The 18,167-nt window shown below is 38.8% G+C and overlaps 1 protein-coding gene across 1 annotated transcript; it reads left to right on the top strand.

Annotated features, from left to right (window-relative positions):
* The first annotated feature begins 15,980 nt into the window (after window positions 1–15,980).
* On the top strand, window positions 15,981–16,292 carry LOC122910126 (signal transducer CD24-like). Its single transcript, XM_044254828.1, has one exon. The coding sequence runs from the start codon at window positions 15,981–15,983 to the stop codon at window positions 16,290–16,292; it is 312 nt and encodes a 103-aa protein (XP_044110763.1).
* The last annotated feature ends 1,875 nt before the right edge of the window (window positions 16,293–18,167 follow it).

The following is an 18,167-nucleotide window of genomic DNA, read 5'->3' as shown; positions in this document are numbered from 1 at the left end:
TTTTAAATGTATCCCACTGTACATTTGTGATAAAATGGCAGTTAAAAAGAAAAGTTAATATTTGTTTATTTAATTTATTAATAAATTAATTAAATAAGTAAAATAAAGATTATTTAATAAATTGAATATTTAATATTTAATAAAATCATAATATTATTATATTGTTTGATCTTGGGAACCCCCTGAAAAGATCTCAGGGATGCCCACAAGCCTTCAGAACACACTGGGAACTGTTGCCCTAGGTTATCCAACCTTTCATAGTAACTGCCTCTCTCTTACTCCATCTCTCCCTCCTCCCCTCCTTCCCTCTCTTGTAAACCCTTTCCAAGCAAAAGCAAAATTAATCTGTATTCTCTTCCCACTGACACATCACCTCCTCATAGCCAATTGTTTCCAAAGGTGAAATAAAGGGACAATAAAGCAGGAATGGCAAAATAAATGGGTAAATAAAATCGTAATTGCTTTTTTTTTTTAAGATTTTTTATTTATTTATTTGACAGAGAGTAGAGAGATCACAAGTAGGCAGAGAGGCAGGCAGGGAGAGGGGGTGGGGGGAGAAGCAGGCTCCCTGCTGAGCAGAGAACCCGATGTGGTGCTCGATCCCAGGACCTTGGGATCATGACCTGAGCTGAAGGCAGAGGCTTTAACCCACTGAGCCACTCAGGTGCCCCCGTAATTTGGAGGTTGGGGTACCAGGTGGTGGGTATTATAGAGGGCACGGCTTGCATGGAGCACTGGGTGTTGTGAAAAAATAATGAATAATGTTTTTCTGAAAATAAATAAATTGGAAAAAAAAAAAAGAAAAGAAAAGCACAGAGTACTAAGAAAGAGCTAAGGGAATACCATGAGGATGTTTAGAGAAATCAGCTTCTACATGTTCTTGTTGTTTAAACTGAGAAAAGACAGGCAGTGGGTTATGAGTTGGTGTTAAGTAGGAGATAATGGTGGAGATGAGCAGGTATAAACACCTGGAAACAGGCAGCTCATGACTTACTCAAAGAGTTGGAGGAAACCTAAGGTGTCCAGAACACAGCAAAGAAGAGGGGGGAACTCAGCAGGTACCATTTTCAAGGCCAAGACAAGAATACCAATGGAGACCTACATAACATATATCTAAGTATTTAAAAATTGTAAATTGAACTGTCAAACTGTTAAGTAAAATATGGTCTACTTGCCCACCTTGACAGATATATCTTTCTGGAAGTTGAGATTCAAATTCTGAATTCTTGAGTTCTCTGAAATTCCACAGAACATGGCAGTGGAAGGCGAGCTAGCCCCACCCCCTCCACCCTTATACTCCATCCTGCACCTCTTTCTGCATGTCTAGGTCCAGGCTCTGTTGATACCCCTTGGGCCAAGGATGGGTGCACATTGACAGCATGTTCTCCCCTAAGGGGAATGAATTCAGGGAAGGGGCTGTGCAGGCTCAAGGCCATGTGTTAGAAAATCACATGGTCCTTAGTACATGGAGTTTGATTTAGAAGTGGGCACATATTTTAGATGGTCATGACACTTTTGAATTGCAGACTCTATGCCCAATGGGGGAGCACATACAAAAAAACAAAAGAGAGGCCCATTTAGAGGCTTGCTAAGTCTTATTTACAGAGCAGTAATATCCGCATCATCTGGGAGCTTGTTAGAAATGCAGGATCTGGGGCACCTGGGTGGCTCAGTGGGTTAAGCTGCTGCCTTCGGCTCAGGTCATGATCTCAGGGTCCCGGGATCGAGTCCCGCATCGGGCTCTCTGCTCAGCAGGGAGCCTGCTTCCTCCTCTCTCTCTCTGCCTGCCTCTCTGCCTACTTGTGATCTCTCTCTCTGTCAAATAAATAAATAAAATCTTAAAAAAAAAAAAGAAAGAAAGAAATGCAGGATCTTAAGCCTTACCCCATATCTGTTGAATCAGAATCTGTATTTTAACAAGATCCCTGGGTGATTTGTATGCCTATGAAAGTTTGAGAGGTGCAGAATTCAATGAAGGAACTCAAGACAAGGGCTGTTTTTTGTTTTGTTTTGTTTTGATTTTTTTACCAGAACTACAAGAGGCACTGCCCATTCCTTAAGTCTCCCTAGGCCAGGCCACTGAGGATGTGGGATTTGTTCCACCTGTACTGGGGAGTCGTAGAAGAGTTCTAGCAGTACAGTTACATAGTCTGAACTACTTTTCTAAATAATAGCAATTCCCATTTCTTGAGCATTCCATTGCAACAAGCTTTGTAGTTTACAGATGAACTTTTAGTGACTCTTCACCACAGCCTTATGAGATAGAGGTTATTATTATTTTTCAGTTGGGGAAACAGGCTTAGGCACGTGGAGTCATTTATCTTTAAATTCACAGAGGTAGTATGTGAGTGGGATTGAGCCCAGTGGCCTTCAATATACTGCATCCCAAGAAATGAATGAGCTCATTACTTTCTACTCCCTGATTAACTCTATTCCACAAACTTAACAATGCAGCCCTCTGGTGCCCAGATGAACAGAGGAAGCCCTGTTCCCAGACCTACCCTTTTTATCTACATGAATGATTACAGCACTGACATAGTGCAAGCAAAGTACATACAGCACTGATAGTGCAAGCAAAGTTAATCACCCTTCCTTCCAGCCTGACCCCCTTTCCTGGGGGCCCACAGCAGTCCTTGAAGTAGGGATAGTTCCAACAGCCAAAAGAATCCCAAGTGCTTCTGGCTCAAGCTGAATCCCATTGTCCAGGATGAATTAACTAATAACACACAAAAATAGGATGCATTAATCTGGGTCCTCTAAGAAGCACAGGTCAGGTAGGGTTAAACCTGCGAGGATTTTATTAAGGGAAATGTCTGTGGGATAAAATGGGGAAAGTTGGAAGAGCTGTCAGACCACAACACAAATCTGACCCTAGTGAAGGAGAAGGGAAGACTGGGTAGAAGCATCATAGACCACCCACCATGCAGTATAAATTGAGTAATGTTGTTGGTGAAATCTGAGAAAGCTTTATGTATTGTACCAATGTCATTTTCCTGGTATTGATAGTGTACTGCCATTATGCAAGTGTCACCATTGGGAGAGGTTGGATGAAAGATAAACAGGACTACCTTGTACATGTTTTGGTTGTTATTGTTGTTGTTTGCAACTTCTGTGCTCCTGAAATAATTTCAAAATTAAAAATTAAAAAAAAAACACTAGAAAATATGATAATTTTTTTCTTTCAGTATTTGTATGTATTTCGAATAACTTAAGAAGAGAAAATTAAATTATTATATTTAACCAGATATTTACCATTTCTGTGGCCCCTCCTTCATTCCTGAAGTTCCAATGTTCCCTTTGTACCATTTCCCTTCAGTCTGAAGAACTTCCTTTAACAGGACTACCGGCCAGAGTCTCATATTTCCCTTGATCTGAGAAGGTCCTCATTTTAACCTTGTTCTTTTTTTTTTTTTAAGATTTTATTTATTTATTTTTCAGGGGGAGAGAGAGAGAGAGAACATTCAAGCGCACAATCAGGCAGAGGGAGAAGCAGGCTCCCTGTTGAGCAAGGAAACTGACATAGGACATGATCTCAGGACTCTGGGATCAAGGCCTGAGCCGAAGGCAGACACTTAACTGACTGAGCCACCCAGGCATCCCTAAAATAAATTTTTATGTAAAATATTCAATACTGTGAAGAATACGGCAAAAATTTGAAGTTCTTCTTCAAACTCAAGTCCCATACTCTTCCCTAGAGAGTACTGTTAAACTACAGCACAAAAGTGTTTGAAGGACTTTTCTGTACAGTTTATTGTGTTGTTCAAACCTTTTTCATAATTGCCCCTTCAGAGACATCTGTAGTACAAACACATCTGTAGTACTTTTCTGTGATATACAATGTAGAGGTAGAATCTCCTGGGGTTAACCTCATTTGTAAGAGATTGTCAGCACAAACCCAAGCCCCTTGAAAACATTGTTTCCTGGGGAATGAATTACTTCATCAGTATCCCTTTTCTCATATAGGTTTTCCTTCTCAGATGTCAGCACTCCTGATAAACAGAATGGCCTCCAAAATCCCCAAGCAGACCCTTTCATCAACATGAATGATTCCAGCATGAACTTGATACTACCAGATACAGGTGGTCCCAGTAACTATAATCCTCCTTTGCCCTCCCTCCTCCACAGTTTCTCACTTCACGGGGCCTATAGCTATATTTTACATTTGTTTTAAAACAGCCACCAGCGTGGCTCAGTCCATTAAGCATCTGCCTTAGGCTCAAGTCATGATCTTGAGGTCTTGGGATCTAGCCCTGCATTGGGCTCCCCACTGAACAGGGAGTCTACTTCTCCCTCTCCCTCTATTCCTCCTCAACCCCACTCATGTGCGCTCTCTCTCTCAAATAAATAAATAAAATCTTTAAAATATATGTGTGTGTGTGTGTGTGTGTGTGTAAAATGCAGCCACTCATTGTTATTCTTCTTTTCAAAAACCTATTCAAAAACATCTCCATTGTGTAAGAGAAAGTTATAAATTTCATAATCAAGGTCAAGTGCCTTTAGCTCACACTTGACTAAATTAGGATAGATAATCCAAAAACACAAGATACAGAACAAGTGGGGATGTTTTTCTAGGAGAGGGACCAATGCAGAAAAGGACTGAAAGCCCCCTTTCTAAAACAGAGTATGACTCTGACATCAATTCTTATGGGTGAGAAAAACCATGTCAAGAAATTCTCCAGCCACCAGATGGGCGTCTTACAATTCATTCTCTACCCAAACACAGTCTCACTCAGATTCCACAAATTAAGGGCTCAACCTCACAAGACTGCCCCTACTTCAGATGCCAGTCAAAAGTCCAGGTTGTCACCGCTCCTTTGAACAACTGACTCCAAGTCAGAGGTTCCTATGACTACCTCTTGGAATTCAATTAATTTGCTAGAGTGGTTCCCAGAACTCAGGAAACCAGTTGACTCACAAGATTATTACCACTTAATTACAAAGGATATTAAAGGATACAAATTAATAGCCAGATGACAAGATATATAGGGCAAGGTTCCAAACAAAGGAGCTTCTGTCTGCTTGGAATCTGTATGGGCCTGGCTCAGCATCAGGTTATTGCATCTGGTTCACCAACCTGGAGGCTATCCAAATGTTATACTTTTGGTTTTTATGGACACCTCATTACATAGGCATGATTGATCAAAACATTGCCCATAGGTTATTAATTCAACCTCCAAATCCTCTCCCATCTTCCCAGATCAAGGGTAGGCTGAAACTTCTAACCCTCTAAGCAGGATTGGCTCCAATGTCAAGCACACCTGCCTCCATTTTAGGTGATTTCCAACAGGTACCTTATTAACATAAATTCAATTATGGTTGAAAGGGGCATTTATAAATATCAAGACACCCATTTTACCCTTATGACTGCAGAAATTTCAAGAACTGAGGACAAGAGACCAAATAACTATAACAAAAGATGTTCCCATCACTCTTATCAATTAGGAAATTCCAAGGGCTTGGGGATGTGGGAGCCAGGAACCATGGGCAAAGGCTAAAATATATATTTATTATAAATCACAATATCACACAGGAATATTGTGGTCCACCATTGTGGGCAAATGTGAAAGAAACTCATTTATAGAGTGGTAGTATATTAATATATAGAGACTTCTTTTTCCTAAGTTGTATCTTACTGAATTCTGAAATCTGTATTTGTTGTTTTTTTTTTAAATTTTAAATTTTAAATTTTTTTCTTTTTTTTTTCCCCCAATTTATTTATTTTCAGAAAAACAGTATTCATTATTTTTTCACCACATCCAGTGCTCCATGCAAGCTGTGCCCTCTATAATACCCACCACCTGGTACCCCAACCTCCCACCCTCCCGCCACTTCAAACCCCTCAGATTGTTTTTCAGAGTCCATAGTCTCTCATGGTTCATCTCCCCTTCCAATTTACCCAAAAGCACATACCCTCCCCAATGTCCATAACCCTACCTCCCTTCTCCCAACCCCCCTCCCCCCAGCAACCCACAGTTTGTTTCGTGAGATTAAGAGTCACTTATGGTTTGTCTCCCTCCCTATCCCATCTTGTTTCATGGATTCTTCTCCTACCCACTTAAGCCCCCATGTTGCATCACCACTCCCTCATATCAGGGAGATCATATGATAGTTGTCTTTCTCCGCTTGACTTATTTCGCTAAGCATGATACGCTCTAGTTCCATCCACGATGTTGCAAATGGCAAGATTTCATTTCTTTTGATGGCTGCATAGTATTCCATTGTGTATATATACCACTTCTTCTTTATCCATTCATCTGTTGATGGACATCTAGGTTCTTTCCATAGTTTGGCTATTGTGGACATTGCTGCTATAAACATTCGGGTGCACGTGCCCCTTCGGGTCACTACGTTTGTATCTTTAGGGGAAATACCCAGTAGTGCAATTGCTGGGTCATAGGGCAGTTCTATTTTCAACATTTTGAGGAACCTCCATGCTGTTTTCCAGAGTGGTTGCACCAGCTTGCATTCCCACCAACCAGTGTAGGAGGGTTCCCCTTTCTCCGCATCCTCGCCAGCATCTGTCATTTCCTGACTTGTTGATTTTAGCCATTCTGACTGGTGTGAGGTGATATCTCATTGTGGTTTTGATTTGTATTTCCCTGATGCCGAGTGATATGGAGCACTTTTTCATGTGTCTGTTGGCCATCTGGATGTCTTCTTTGCAGAAATATCTGTTCATGTCCTCTGCCCATTTCTTGATTGGATTATTTGTTCTTTGGGTGTTGAGTTTGCTAAGTTCTTTATAGATTTTGGACACTAGTCCTTTATCTGATATGTTGTTTGCAAATATCTTCTCCCATTCTGTCAGTTGTCTTTTGGTTTTGTTAACTGTTTCCTTTTCTGTGTAAAAGCTTTTGATCTTGATAAAATCCCAATAGTTCATTTTTGCCCTTGCTTCCCTTGCCTTTGGCGATGTTCCTAGGAAGATGTTGCTGTGGCTGAGGTAGAAGAAGTAGCTGCCTGTGTTCTCCTCAAGGATTTTGATGGATTCCTTTCTCACATTGAGGTCCTTCATCCACTTTGAGTCTATTTTTGTGTGTGGTGTAAGGAAATGGTCCAATTTCATTTTTCTTCATGTGGCTGTCCAATTTTCCCAACACCATTTATTGAAGAGGCTGTCTTTTTTCCATTGGACATTCTTTCCTGCTTTGTCAAAGATTAGTTGACCATAGAGTTGAGGGTCTATTTCTGGGCTCTCCATTCTGTTCCATTGATCTATGTGTCTGTGTTTGTGCCAGTACCATGCTTTCTTGATGATGATAGCTTTGTAATAGAGCTTGAAGTCCGGAATTGTGATGCCACCAACTTTGGCTTTCTTTTTCAATATCCCTTTGGCTATTTGAGGTCTTCTCTGGTTCCATATAAATTTTAAAATTGTTTGTTCCATTTCTTTGAAAAAGATGGATGGTACTTTGATAGGAATTGCATTAAATGTGTAGATTGCTTTAGGTAGCATAGACATTTTCACAATATTTATTCTTCCAATCCAGGAGCATGGAACATTTTTCCATTTCTTTGTGTCTTCCTCAATTTCTTTCATGAGTACTTTATAGTTTTCTGAGTATAGATTCTTAGCCTCTTTGGTTAGGTTTATTCCTAGGTATCTTATGGTTTGGGGTGCAATTGTAAATGGGATTGACTCCTTAATTTCTCTTTCTTCTGTCTTGTTGTTGGTGTAGAGAAATGCAACTGATTTCTGTGCATTTATTTTATATCCTGACACTATACTGAATTCCTGTATAAGTTCTAGCAGTTTTGGAGTGGAGTCATTTGGGTTTTCCACATAGAGTATCATATCATCTGCGAAGAGTGATAATTTGACTTCTTCTTTGCCGATTTGGATGCCTTTAATTTCCTTTTGTTGCCTGATTGCTGAGGCTAGGACTTCTGTACTATGTTGAATAGCAGTGGTGATAATGGACATCCCTGCCATGTTCCTGACCTTAGCAGAAAAGCTTTCAGTTTTTCTCCATTGAGAATGATATTTGCAGTGAGTTTTTCATAGATGGCTTTGATAATAATGAGGTATGTGCCCTCTATCCCTACACTTTGAAGGGTTTTGATCAGGAAGGGATGCTGTACTTTGTCAAATGCTTTTTCAGCATCTATTGAGAGTATCATATGGTTCTTGTTCTTTCTTTTATTGATGTGTTGTATCACATTGATTGATTTGTGGATGTTGAACCAACCTTGCAGCCCTGGAATAAATCCCACTTGGTCCTGGTGAATAATCCTTTCAATGTACTGTTGAATCCTATTGGCTAGTATTTTGGTGAGAATTTTTGCAGCTGTGTTCATCAAGGATATTGGTCTATAGCTCTCTTTTTTGATGGGATCCTTGTCTGGTTTGGGGATCAAGGTGATGCTGGCCTCATAAAATGAGTTTGGAAGTTTTCCTTCCATTTCTATTTTTTGGAACAGTTTCAGGAGAATAGGAATTAGTTCTTCTTTAAATGTTTGGTAGAATTCCCCCGGGAAGCCGTCTGGTCCTGGGCTTTTGTTTGTTTGGAGATTTTTAATGACTGTTTCAATCTCCTTACTGGTTATGGGTCTGTTCAGGCTTTCTATTTATTCCTGGTTCAGTTGTGGTAGTTTATATGTTTCTAGGAATGCATCCATTTCTTCCAGATTTTCAAATTTGTTGGTGTAGTTTTGCTCATAGTATGTTCTTATAATAGTTTGTATTTCTTTGGTGTTAGTTGTGATCTCTCCTCTTTCATTCATGATTTTATATATTTGGATACTTTCTCTTTTCTTTTTGATAAGTCTGGCCAGGGGTTTATCAATTTTATTAATTCTTTCAAAGAACCAGCTCCTAGTTTCATTAATTTGTTCTATTGTTTCTTTGGTTTCTATTTCATTGATTTCTGCTCTGATCTTTACGATTTCTCTTCTCCTGCTGGGCTTAGGGTTTCTTTCTTGTTCTTTCTCCAGCTCCTTTAGGTGTAGGGTTAGGTTGTGTACCTGAGACCTTTCTTGTTTCTTGAGAAAGGCCTGTACCGCTGTATATTTTCCTCTCAGGACTGCCTTTGTTGTGTCCCATAGATTTTGAACCATTGTGTTTTCATTATCATTTGTTTCCATGATTTTTTTCAATTCTTCTTTAATTTCCCAGTTGACCCATTCATTCTTTAGAAGGATGCTGTTTAGTCTCCATGTATTTGGGTTCTTTCCAAACTTCCTCTTGTGGTTGAGTTCTAGCTTCAGAGCATTGTGGTCTGAAAATATGCAGGGAATGATCCCAATCTTTTGATACCGGTTGAGTCCTGATTTAGGACTGAGGATGTGATCTATTCTGGAGAATGTTCCATGTGTACTAGAGAAGAATGTGTATTCTGTTGCTTTGGGATGAAATGTTCTGAATATATCTGTGATGTCCACCTGGTCCAGTGTGTCGTTTAAGGCCTTTATTTCCTTGTTGATCTTTTGCTTGGATGATCTGTCCATTTCAGTGAGGGGAGTATTAAAGTCCCCTACTATTATTGTATTATTGTTGATGTGTTTCTTTGATTTTGTTATTAATTGGTTTATGTAGTTGGCTGCTCCTATGTTGGGGGCATAGATATTTAAAATTGTTAGAGCTTCTTGTTGGACAGACCCTTTGAGTATGATATAGTGTCCTTCCTCAGCTCTTATTATAGTCTTTGGCTTAAAATCTAATTGATCTGATATCAGGATTGTCACTCCTGCTTTCTTCTGATGTCCATTAGCATGGTAAATTCTTTTCCACCCCCTCACTTTAAATCTGGAGGTGTCTTCGGGCTTAAAATGAGTTTCTTGTAGGCAACATATAGATGGGTTTTGTTTTTTTATCCATTCTGATATCCTGTGTCTTTTGATTGGGGCATTTAGCCCATTAACATTCAGGGTAACTATTGAGAGATATGAATTTAGTGCCATTGTATTGCCTGCAATGTGACTGTTACTGTATATTGTCTCTGTTCTTTTCTGATCCACCACTTGTAGGCACTCTCTTTGCTTAGAGGATCCCTTTCAATATTTCCTGTAGAGCTGGTTTGTTGTTTGCAAATTCTTTCAGTTTTTGTTTGTCCTGGAAGCTTTTAATCTCTCCTTCTATTTTCAATGATAGCCTAGCTGGATATAGTATTCTTGGCTGCATGTTTTTCTCATTTAGTGCTCTGAATATATTATGCCAGCTCTTTCTGGCCTGCCAGGTCTCTGTGGATAAGTCTGCTGCCAATCTAATATTTTTACCATTGTATGTTACAGACTTCTTTTCCCGGGCTGCTTTCAGGATTTTCTCTTTTTCACTGAGGCTTGTAAATTTTACTATTAGGTGACGGGGTGTGGGCCTATTCTTATTGATTTTGAGGGGCGTTCTCTGAACCTCCTGAGTTTCGATGCTTGTTCCCTTTGCCATGTCGGGGAAATTCTCCCTAATAATTCTCTCCAGTATACCTTCTGCTCCCCTCTCTCTTTCTTCTTCTTCTGGAATCCCAATTATTCTAATGTTGTTTCGTCTTATGGTGTCACTTAACTCTCTAATTCTCCCCTTGTGGTTCAGTAGCTGTTTGTCCCTCTTTTGCTCAGCTTCTTTATTCTCTGTCATTTGGTCTTCTATATCGCTAATTCTTTCTTCTGCTTCATTTATCCTAGCAGTGAGAGCCTCCATTTTTGATTGCACCTCATTAATAGCTTTTTTGATTTCAACTTGGTTAGATTTTAATTCTTTTATTTCTCCAGAAAGTGCTTTTATATCTCCTGAGAGGGTTTCTCTAATATCTTCCATGCCTTTTTCGAGCCTGGCTAGAACCTTGAGAATTGTCATTCTGAACTCTAGATCTGACATATTACCAATGTCTGTATTGATTAGGTCCCTAGCCTTCGGTACTGCCTCTTGTTCTTTTTTTTGCGGTGAATTTTTCTGCCTTGTCATTTTGTCCAGATAGTAGTATATGAAGGAGCAGTAAAATACTAAAAGGGTGGCAACAACCCCAGGAAAATATGCTTTAACCAAATCAGAAGAGATCCCAAATCATGAGGGGGGAGAAAGGGGATAAAAAGAGGTTCAGAAAGAAAGAAAGAAAAAGGAAAAAAAGAAAAGAAAAGAAAAGAATTTTAAAAAGAAAACAAATAAAGAAAAGTATAAAAAAGAAAAAATATATATATTAGATAAACTAGTTAAAAAAAGAAAAGGGTAAAAGTTAAAAAAAATTTTAGCAGAAGAAGAGAAAAAAATGAAAAAGGAAAATAAATTAAATTAACTGCAAGACTAAAAAATCACAGGGAGTAAGCCATGAGTTCCGTGCTTTGCTTTCTCCTCCTCTGGAATTCTGCTGCTCTCCTTGGTATTGAAACTGAACTCCTTGGTAGGTGAACTTGGTCTTGGCTGGATTTCTTGTTGATCTTCTGGTGGAGGGGCCTGTTATAGTGATTCTCAAGTGTCTTTGCCCCAGGCGGAATTGCACTGCCCTTACCAGGGGCCTGGCTGAGTAATCCGCTCGGGTTTGCTTTCAGGAGCTTTTTTTCCCTGAGCACTTTCCGTAGAGTTCTGGAGGACAGGAATATAAATGGCGGCCTCCTGGTCTCCGGCCCAGAGGAGCCGAGAGCCCAGGGCCCCACTCCTTAGTGCGCCCTCAGAGAACAGCGCCCAGTAACTCCCGTCTGCCCGACCTCCGCGCTCCGAGCTCACCGAGCCTGCGACCGGTTCAAGGTAACCCCGAGCTGTGAGCCTACTGTCGCCTCTGTCTCTGTAGCCAGCTTCCTCGTTCTAATACCTATAAGCTCTGCGACACTCAGACACCCCCAATCCTTCTGTGACCCTGCGGGACCTGAGGCCATGCTGACCCCGTGTGGGCTTTGCCGCAGTTTAGCCTCTGGAGCGATGTCCCTCAGTGGAACAGACTTTTAAAAGTCCTGATTTTGTGTTCCGTTGTTCCGCCGCTTGCTGGGAGCCGTCCCCCGGGATCTATCTTCCCGTCGCTTTGGATTCACTTCTCCACCAGTCCTACCTTTCAGAAAATGGTTGTTTTTCTGTTTCTAGAATTGCTGTACTTCTTCTCTTCGATCTGCTGATGGATTTGCAGGTTTTTGCAATCTTTAGATAAGCTATCTAGCTGATCTCCTGCTAGCTGAAGTAGTCTCAGCCTGCTACTTCTCCGCCATCTTGACTCCTCTCCCCTGTATTTGTTTTTATTCAGTAATGTATCCTAAAGATTTTTTTGTATTCATAATATCTACCTTTTAAAAAATATGACTGTACAAAAATTATTTGAGTTTCTATATACAATGAACAATATGAAAAGAAAATTAAGGAAAATAATTCCACTTACAATAGCATCAAAAAGGATAAAATACTAAGGAATAAACTTAACCAAGGAAGCAAAAGACTTGTAAACTAAAAAGTACAAAATGTTGCTGAAAGAGATTAGAGTACATAAAAACATGGAAAGAAATCCTGTGAGCATGGGTTAAAAGGCTTCATATTGTTAAGATATCGATACTACCCAAACAAACCTACAAATTTAATGCAATCCCTATCAAAAGTCCAAGGTATGTTTTGCAGAAATACAAAAATCCATCCTAAAACTCATCTGGACTCTCAAGAGACCATAAATAGCCAATACAATTTTGAAAAAGAACCAAGTTGAAGGACAAAGTCTCAGAATCCCTGATTTCTTTCTTTCTCTTTTTTATCCCAAGTTTTTATTTAAATTCAAGTTAGTTAACATATAGTGTAGTATGGGTTTCAGGAGTAGAATTTTGTGATTCATCACTTACTTATAACACCCAGGGTTCATAACAACAAGTGCTATCCTTAATGCATATCACCCATTTAGTCCATTCCCCCTCCACCTCCCCTCCACCAAACTTCAGTTCATTCGCTATAGTTGAGTCTCCTATGATTTGCCTCCCTATGTTTTTGTCTTACTTTATTTTTCCTTCCCTTCCCCTATGTTCATCTTAAATTTCTTAAATTCCACATAAGAGTGAAATCGTACAGCTTCAAAACAAAATACAATGATCAAAACAGTGTGGTACTGACATAAAGACAGATATACCCCAATAAAAAAGAATAGAAAGCCTAGAAATTTGGTCTCACACGTATATGGTCAGCTGATTTTTGACAAGAATGCCAAGACTACTGACTGGGGAAAGCACAGTCTCTTCGATAAATGATGCTGGGAAAAGTGGATACCCATTTGCAAAAGAATGAATGTGGGACCCTTACCTTACCATATATAAAAATTAACTCAAAATGGATCAAAGATCTATATGTAAGAAGTAAAACTATAATGAAAACTAAATGAAAAACTGTGAACCAAATGACAGAATCAAAGTAAAAGGGCAATCTATGGAATTGGTGAAAATATTTGCAAATCATATCTCTAGTAAGAGGTTAATATCCAGAATATGTAAAGAACTCCTACAACTCAACAACAACAATAGCAACAACAGCAAAATCTGATAATAAAGGAACATTTCTCCAAAAAGATATATTAATGGCCAACAAGCAAATGAAAAGTATTCTCAACATAGCTAATCATTAGGCAAATGCAAATCAAAACCACAAGATACCACCTCATACCAATTAGGATGGCAACTATCAAAAAACAAAGAGAAAATAACAAATGCTGACAAGGATGTGGAGAAATTGGAAACTTTGTATACTGTAGGTGGGAATGTAAAATGGCACAGCCACTATAGGAAACAGTATGATTATATCTCAAAAATTAAAAATAGAATTACCATATGATCCAGAAATTCTACCCAAAAGAATTGAAAATGGGGTTACAAAGAGCTATTTGCACACCCATGTTCATAGCAGAATTATCCACAATAGCCAAAAAGTAGAAGCAACCCAAGTTTCCATCAGTAGATAAGTGGATTTTTTAAAATGTGGTATATACATATAATGAAATATTATTTAGTCTTAGAAAGAAGGAAATTCTGATACATGCTATAACATGGATGAAATGTGAAGACATTATGCTACATGAAATATACCAGTCACAAAAATACAAATGCTATATGATTTCACTTATATGAAGTATATAGAGTAGTCAGATTCATACAAACAGAATATAGAATAATGGCTGTCAAGAACTGGGGGAGGGACAAATGGGGAGTTGTTATCTAATGGTTCCAAGTTTCAGTTTTATAAGATGAAAATAGTCTGGAGATTGGTTTCACCACAGTATGAATGTATTTAACACTCTGTACACTAAAAAATTATTATGATAGGAAATTTTATATTATGTATATTTCACCACAATTTAAAAAATGTAAATGATTGGGTACTATTCAAAGTTATGGATATACAGAAGAATATTTCACCAGTCTTCTATTGATGAAGATTTTTAATTCTTGGTGGTAAATTTCTGGGCTTAATAGTATAAAATATATTAAAATGAAAGCTATTACTAAATTTCTTTTCAAATGTTGTACCACTTTACACTTCCACTAATAATAAATAATGGCATGCATTCCCTCACTTATCAATAAAGCATGACACATAGTTAAAAGTTTTGCCAGTCTTTTTGGAGAAAAATTAATTCATTATTGTGTTAATTTACACATTATGAGTCACTCAGTAAAGTTGAGCATTTGTCACCATTTTAAACATTTTTACTTTTCTTTCTAGACATTATTTTTTCATAAATTTGACCCAAATTTATAAAGGAATTTGTGTTTTTTTTCTCATTATTTTTGAACAACTTTTTTTTTTTTAGAAAGGGAAGATAGCTGGAGAAAGGCAAAGAGGAAGAGAGAGAATCTTAAGCAGGCTCCACATCCAACATGTAGCCCAACTCAGGACTTGATCTCAGAACCCTGAGATCATGACCTCAGCTGAAATCAAGAGTCGGTCGCTTAACCTGCTGAGCCACCCAGGAGGCATTTTTTTTTTAATAGGTATATGAATCCTTCCATATATATTACAACTCTCTCTAGTCTGGTGCAATTTATTTTAACCATTTAAGGTTTTTGTTCTTTTATTATTTCAGTATAAACCTTAAGAAATAAACTTGAATCTGTCTGTAATTGCTTTCAAGTTTCATGAGTTAGAATGTAATTTAATTTCTTGTGGTCAATTGTTCTATTCCTATTGCCTGGAAATGCCATCTTTCCATCTATGTTAGTGTTTTTTCTCTATACTCTATTCTGTTGTCATGCTAAATTGGATTTTTTTGGCATCAATACTGCTTTATTCCATATATTACATATTTAGAGTATGTTAAATGACCATCTAGCCCATTCTGCTTCCTTTTAAAAATAAAAATTAAAAGAAATTTCTCAGATACCTTTAGATAATTTTTTTTTAAGATTTTATTTACTTATTTGACAGAGATCACAACTAGGCAGAGAGGCAGGCATTGAGAGAGAGGGAAGCAGGCTCCCCACAGAGCAGACAGCCCAATACAGGGCTCGATCCCAGGACCCTGAGATCAGGGTCCAAGTCAAAGGCAGAGGACCAACACACTGAGCCACCCAGACATCCCTCTTTAGATATTTCTGTTCTCAATTTTGAAACCATCTTATCAAGTTCCATAAAAATTTTTTTCTTTTTTTCTTTTTAAAGATTTTATTTATTTATTTGACAGAGAGAGAAATCACAAGTACACAGAGAGGCAGGCAGAGAGAGAGAGAGGAGGAAGCAGGCTCCCTGCTAAGCAGAGAGCCCAATGCAGGACTCGATCCCAGAACCCTGGGATCATGACCTAAGTCGAAGGCAGAGGCTTTAACCCACTGAGCCACCCAGGCGCCCCTCCATAAAAATTTCTATTAAGATGTTGATTAGGGGGTGCCTGGGTGGCTCAGTTGGTTAAGGAACCGACTCTCCATTTTGGCTCAGGTCTGTGATCTCAGGATTGTGGGATCCAGCCCATGAGGAGCTCCACACTCAGCAGGGAGTCTGCTTGAAATTTTCTCTCCCTTTCCTCTGCCCCTCCCCCTGCCCCCTAAAATAAATAAATATTAAAAAAGAAAAAAAATATGTTGATTAGGGACCTTTCCTGCGTATGCCCCAAGCCAGCAGTTCTCCACTCACGCTGGCATCCAGTGAGGTATGCCACACACTGGTGCCAATGGAACAGACCTGGGCAGCCATGTTGGCCAGGCTAGGACTGGGGCTGCTGCTTCTGGCACTGCTCCTGCCCACCCAGATTTATTCAAATCAAACAACTGTTGTAACACTTTCAAGTAACTCCTCCCAGAATATCTGGACTGCCCCAAATCCAGCTAATACCACTACCATAGCAACTGGTGGTACTCTTCAGTCAACAGCTAGTCTCTTTGTGATCTCATTCACCCTTCTATATCTCTACTTTTAAGAGACTCAGGACAAGAAACATCTATACTTCCCCATCTTCTAATCCCAATCCAAACGGCATCTAGATATCCAGTGTGATAAGGAAAACACAAGTCTTCACTGAATCTGCTAATTCTACTCCTTATTTTATTGACACAGAAAATGTTGAGGAACCCAAATTCGATTGGTTTGGAGAACATGTGAAGGGTCTACTGTCTAGATGATGAGTGTCTATTAAATCTACCATAGTTTCATGTACACAATTAAGAGACAACATCCAAGATTAGTTAAGACATGATTTCTTTAATTGTGGCTTAAAAAAGTATGGACACATTGGGCCCCTGGGTGGTTCAATCAGTGAAGCATTTGCCTTCAGCTCAGGTCATGATCCCAGGATCCTGGGATGGAGTCCCACATCGGGCTCTCTGCTCAGCGGGGAGTCTGCTTTGCCTTCTCACTCTCCCTCTGTGTTCTCCCTCCTTCTCTCTCAAATAAATAAAAATCTTCCAAAAGAAAAAACCTTTGACATGTAAAATTCTACCTTGAAAATGAGAATAGAGTTCACCTTACCTAGATGTAAAGGATGGGATATAAACAGATTCAGTTTTCATTTGGTTCATTAAATCTTTAAAACCATAAAACAGATAACACAAAAAGCTTCCATGATTCTATTTATACATATATTAGAAGGAACTTCCAGGTGTTACTGTAAATCCTCAGTGTGTTGTTTCAGCAGTCCTAGCTTAATAACCTATGTACTCTAGATAAAATTTTACATTGTTAAGCTATCACTGTTTCTTAGGACTGAAGTCTTTCTTCGGAGGCTTTGGATTTAACATAGCACTTGATTTTTTTATTTTTATTTTTTTATTTTATTTTTAAAAAGATTTTATTTATTTATTTGTGTGAGAGAAAGAGAGGGAGAACACAAGCAGGCAGAGCGGCAGGCAAAGGCAGAGAGAAGCAGGCTCCCCACTGAGCAAGGAGCCCGATGTGGGACTCGATCCCAGGACCCTGGGATAATGACCTGAGCTGAAGGCAGTGGCTTAACCAACTGAGCCACCCAGGTGTCCCTTGGTTTTTTATATAGTAATTGATATGTGCCAGGGCAATGATGGATTGGAATCTATACCAGACTGAAGCATTATGAGTAGATTTTGCTTATATACTTATCACATATTCTTACTCAACTAGAGTGCGAGATTCATTTAGCTAAACTGAGAGTAGAACCACATTGACCTCAGCTAATTTCAAAATGCTCTTTATTTCCACAAATGTTAAATACTTTTCACAGTTTAAAAAACTATCTGTTTTGGGGCACCTATGTGGTTCAGTTGGTTAAGGGTCTGCCTTCAGCTCAGGTCATGAACCCATGGTCCCAAGATCTAGCCCCACATTAGGCTTCCTGCTCAGCTAGAGCCCATTTCTCCCTCTCCTCCCCACTTGTGCTCTCTTACTACCCCTCTCTCTCTCTCTTGCTCAAATAAATAAAATATTTTTAAAGAATAAAAATGAAAAATTGTCTGTTTTGAATGTAAAGTTGACAAATCTTGAAATTAAAAAGGCAAAATACGTATAGGAGTCAAAATTGTAAATAAAATATTTGGGAAGTTAAGACTAGAAGCTTACCTTAAATTCAAAAAATCTTTTATATTCTTTCTGCAAATACTTTAAAAACAAACAAACAAACAAAAACCTGATTCAGAATTGTCATATTTGGACACTTTCTGTTAGTATTTTTAGATAGTTAGAACCCAGTCCTAAGCCTAAAGTGGGCTTGAGTCGGAAAAGTAAATACTTTCACAACTGCCTAGATACATAGAAAGCTTTTTAAAACTAGACATTCTCAGTCTTTTGTTAAACATGGCCATACACTGACGCTTAGATGTTCCAATAT

This window comes from Neovison vison, chromosome 6 (genome assembly GCF_020171115.1).
Source record: "Neovison vison isolate M4711 chromosome 6, ASM_NN_V1, whole genome shotgun sequence".
Classification (NCBI taxonomy): domain Eukaryota; kingdom Metazoa; phylum Chordata; class Mammalia; order Carnivora; family Mustelidae; genus Neogale; species Neogale vison.
The sequence above is the reverse complement of the archived record's forward strand: the minus strand, read 5'-3'. Positions and strand labels throughout refer to the sequence as shown.

Coding starts and splice junctions, on each gene's coding strand:
- LOC122910126 (XM_044254828.1), top strand. CDS start 15,981: ATGCCCCAAGCCAGCAGTTCTCCACTCACGCTGGCATCCAGTGAGGTA.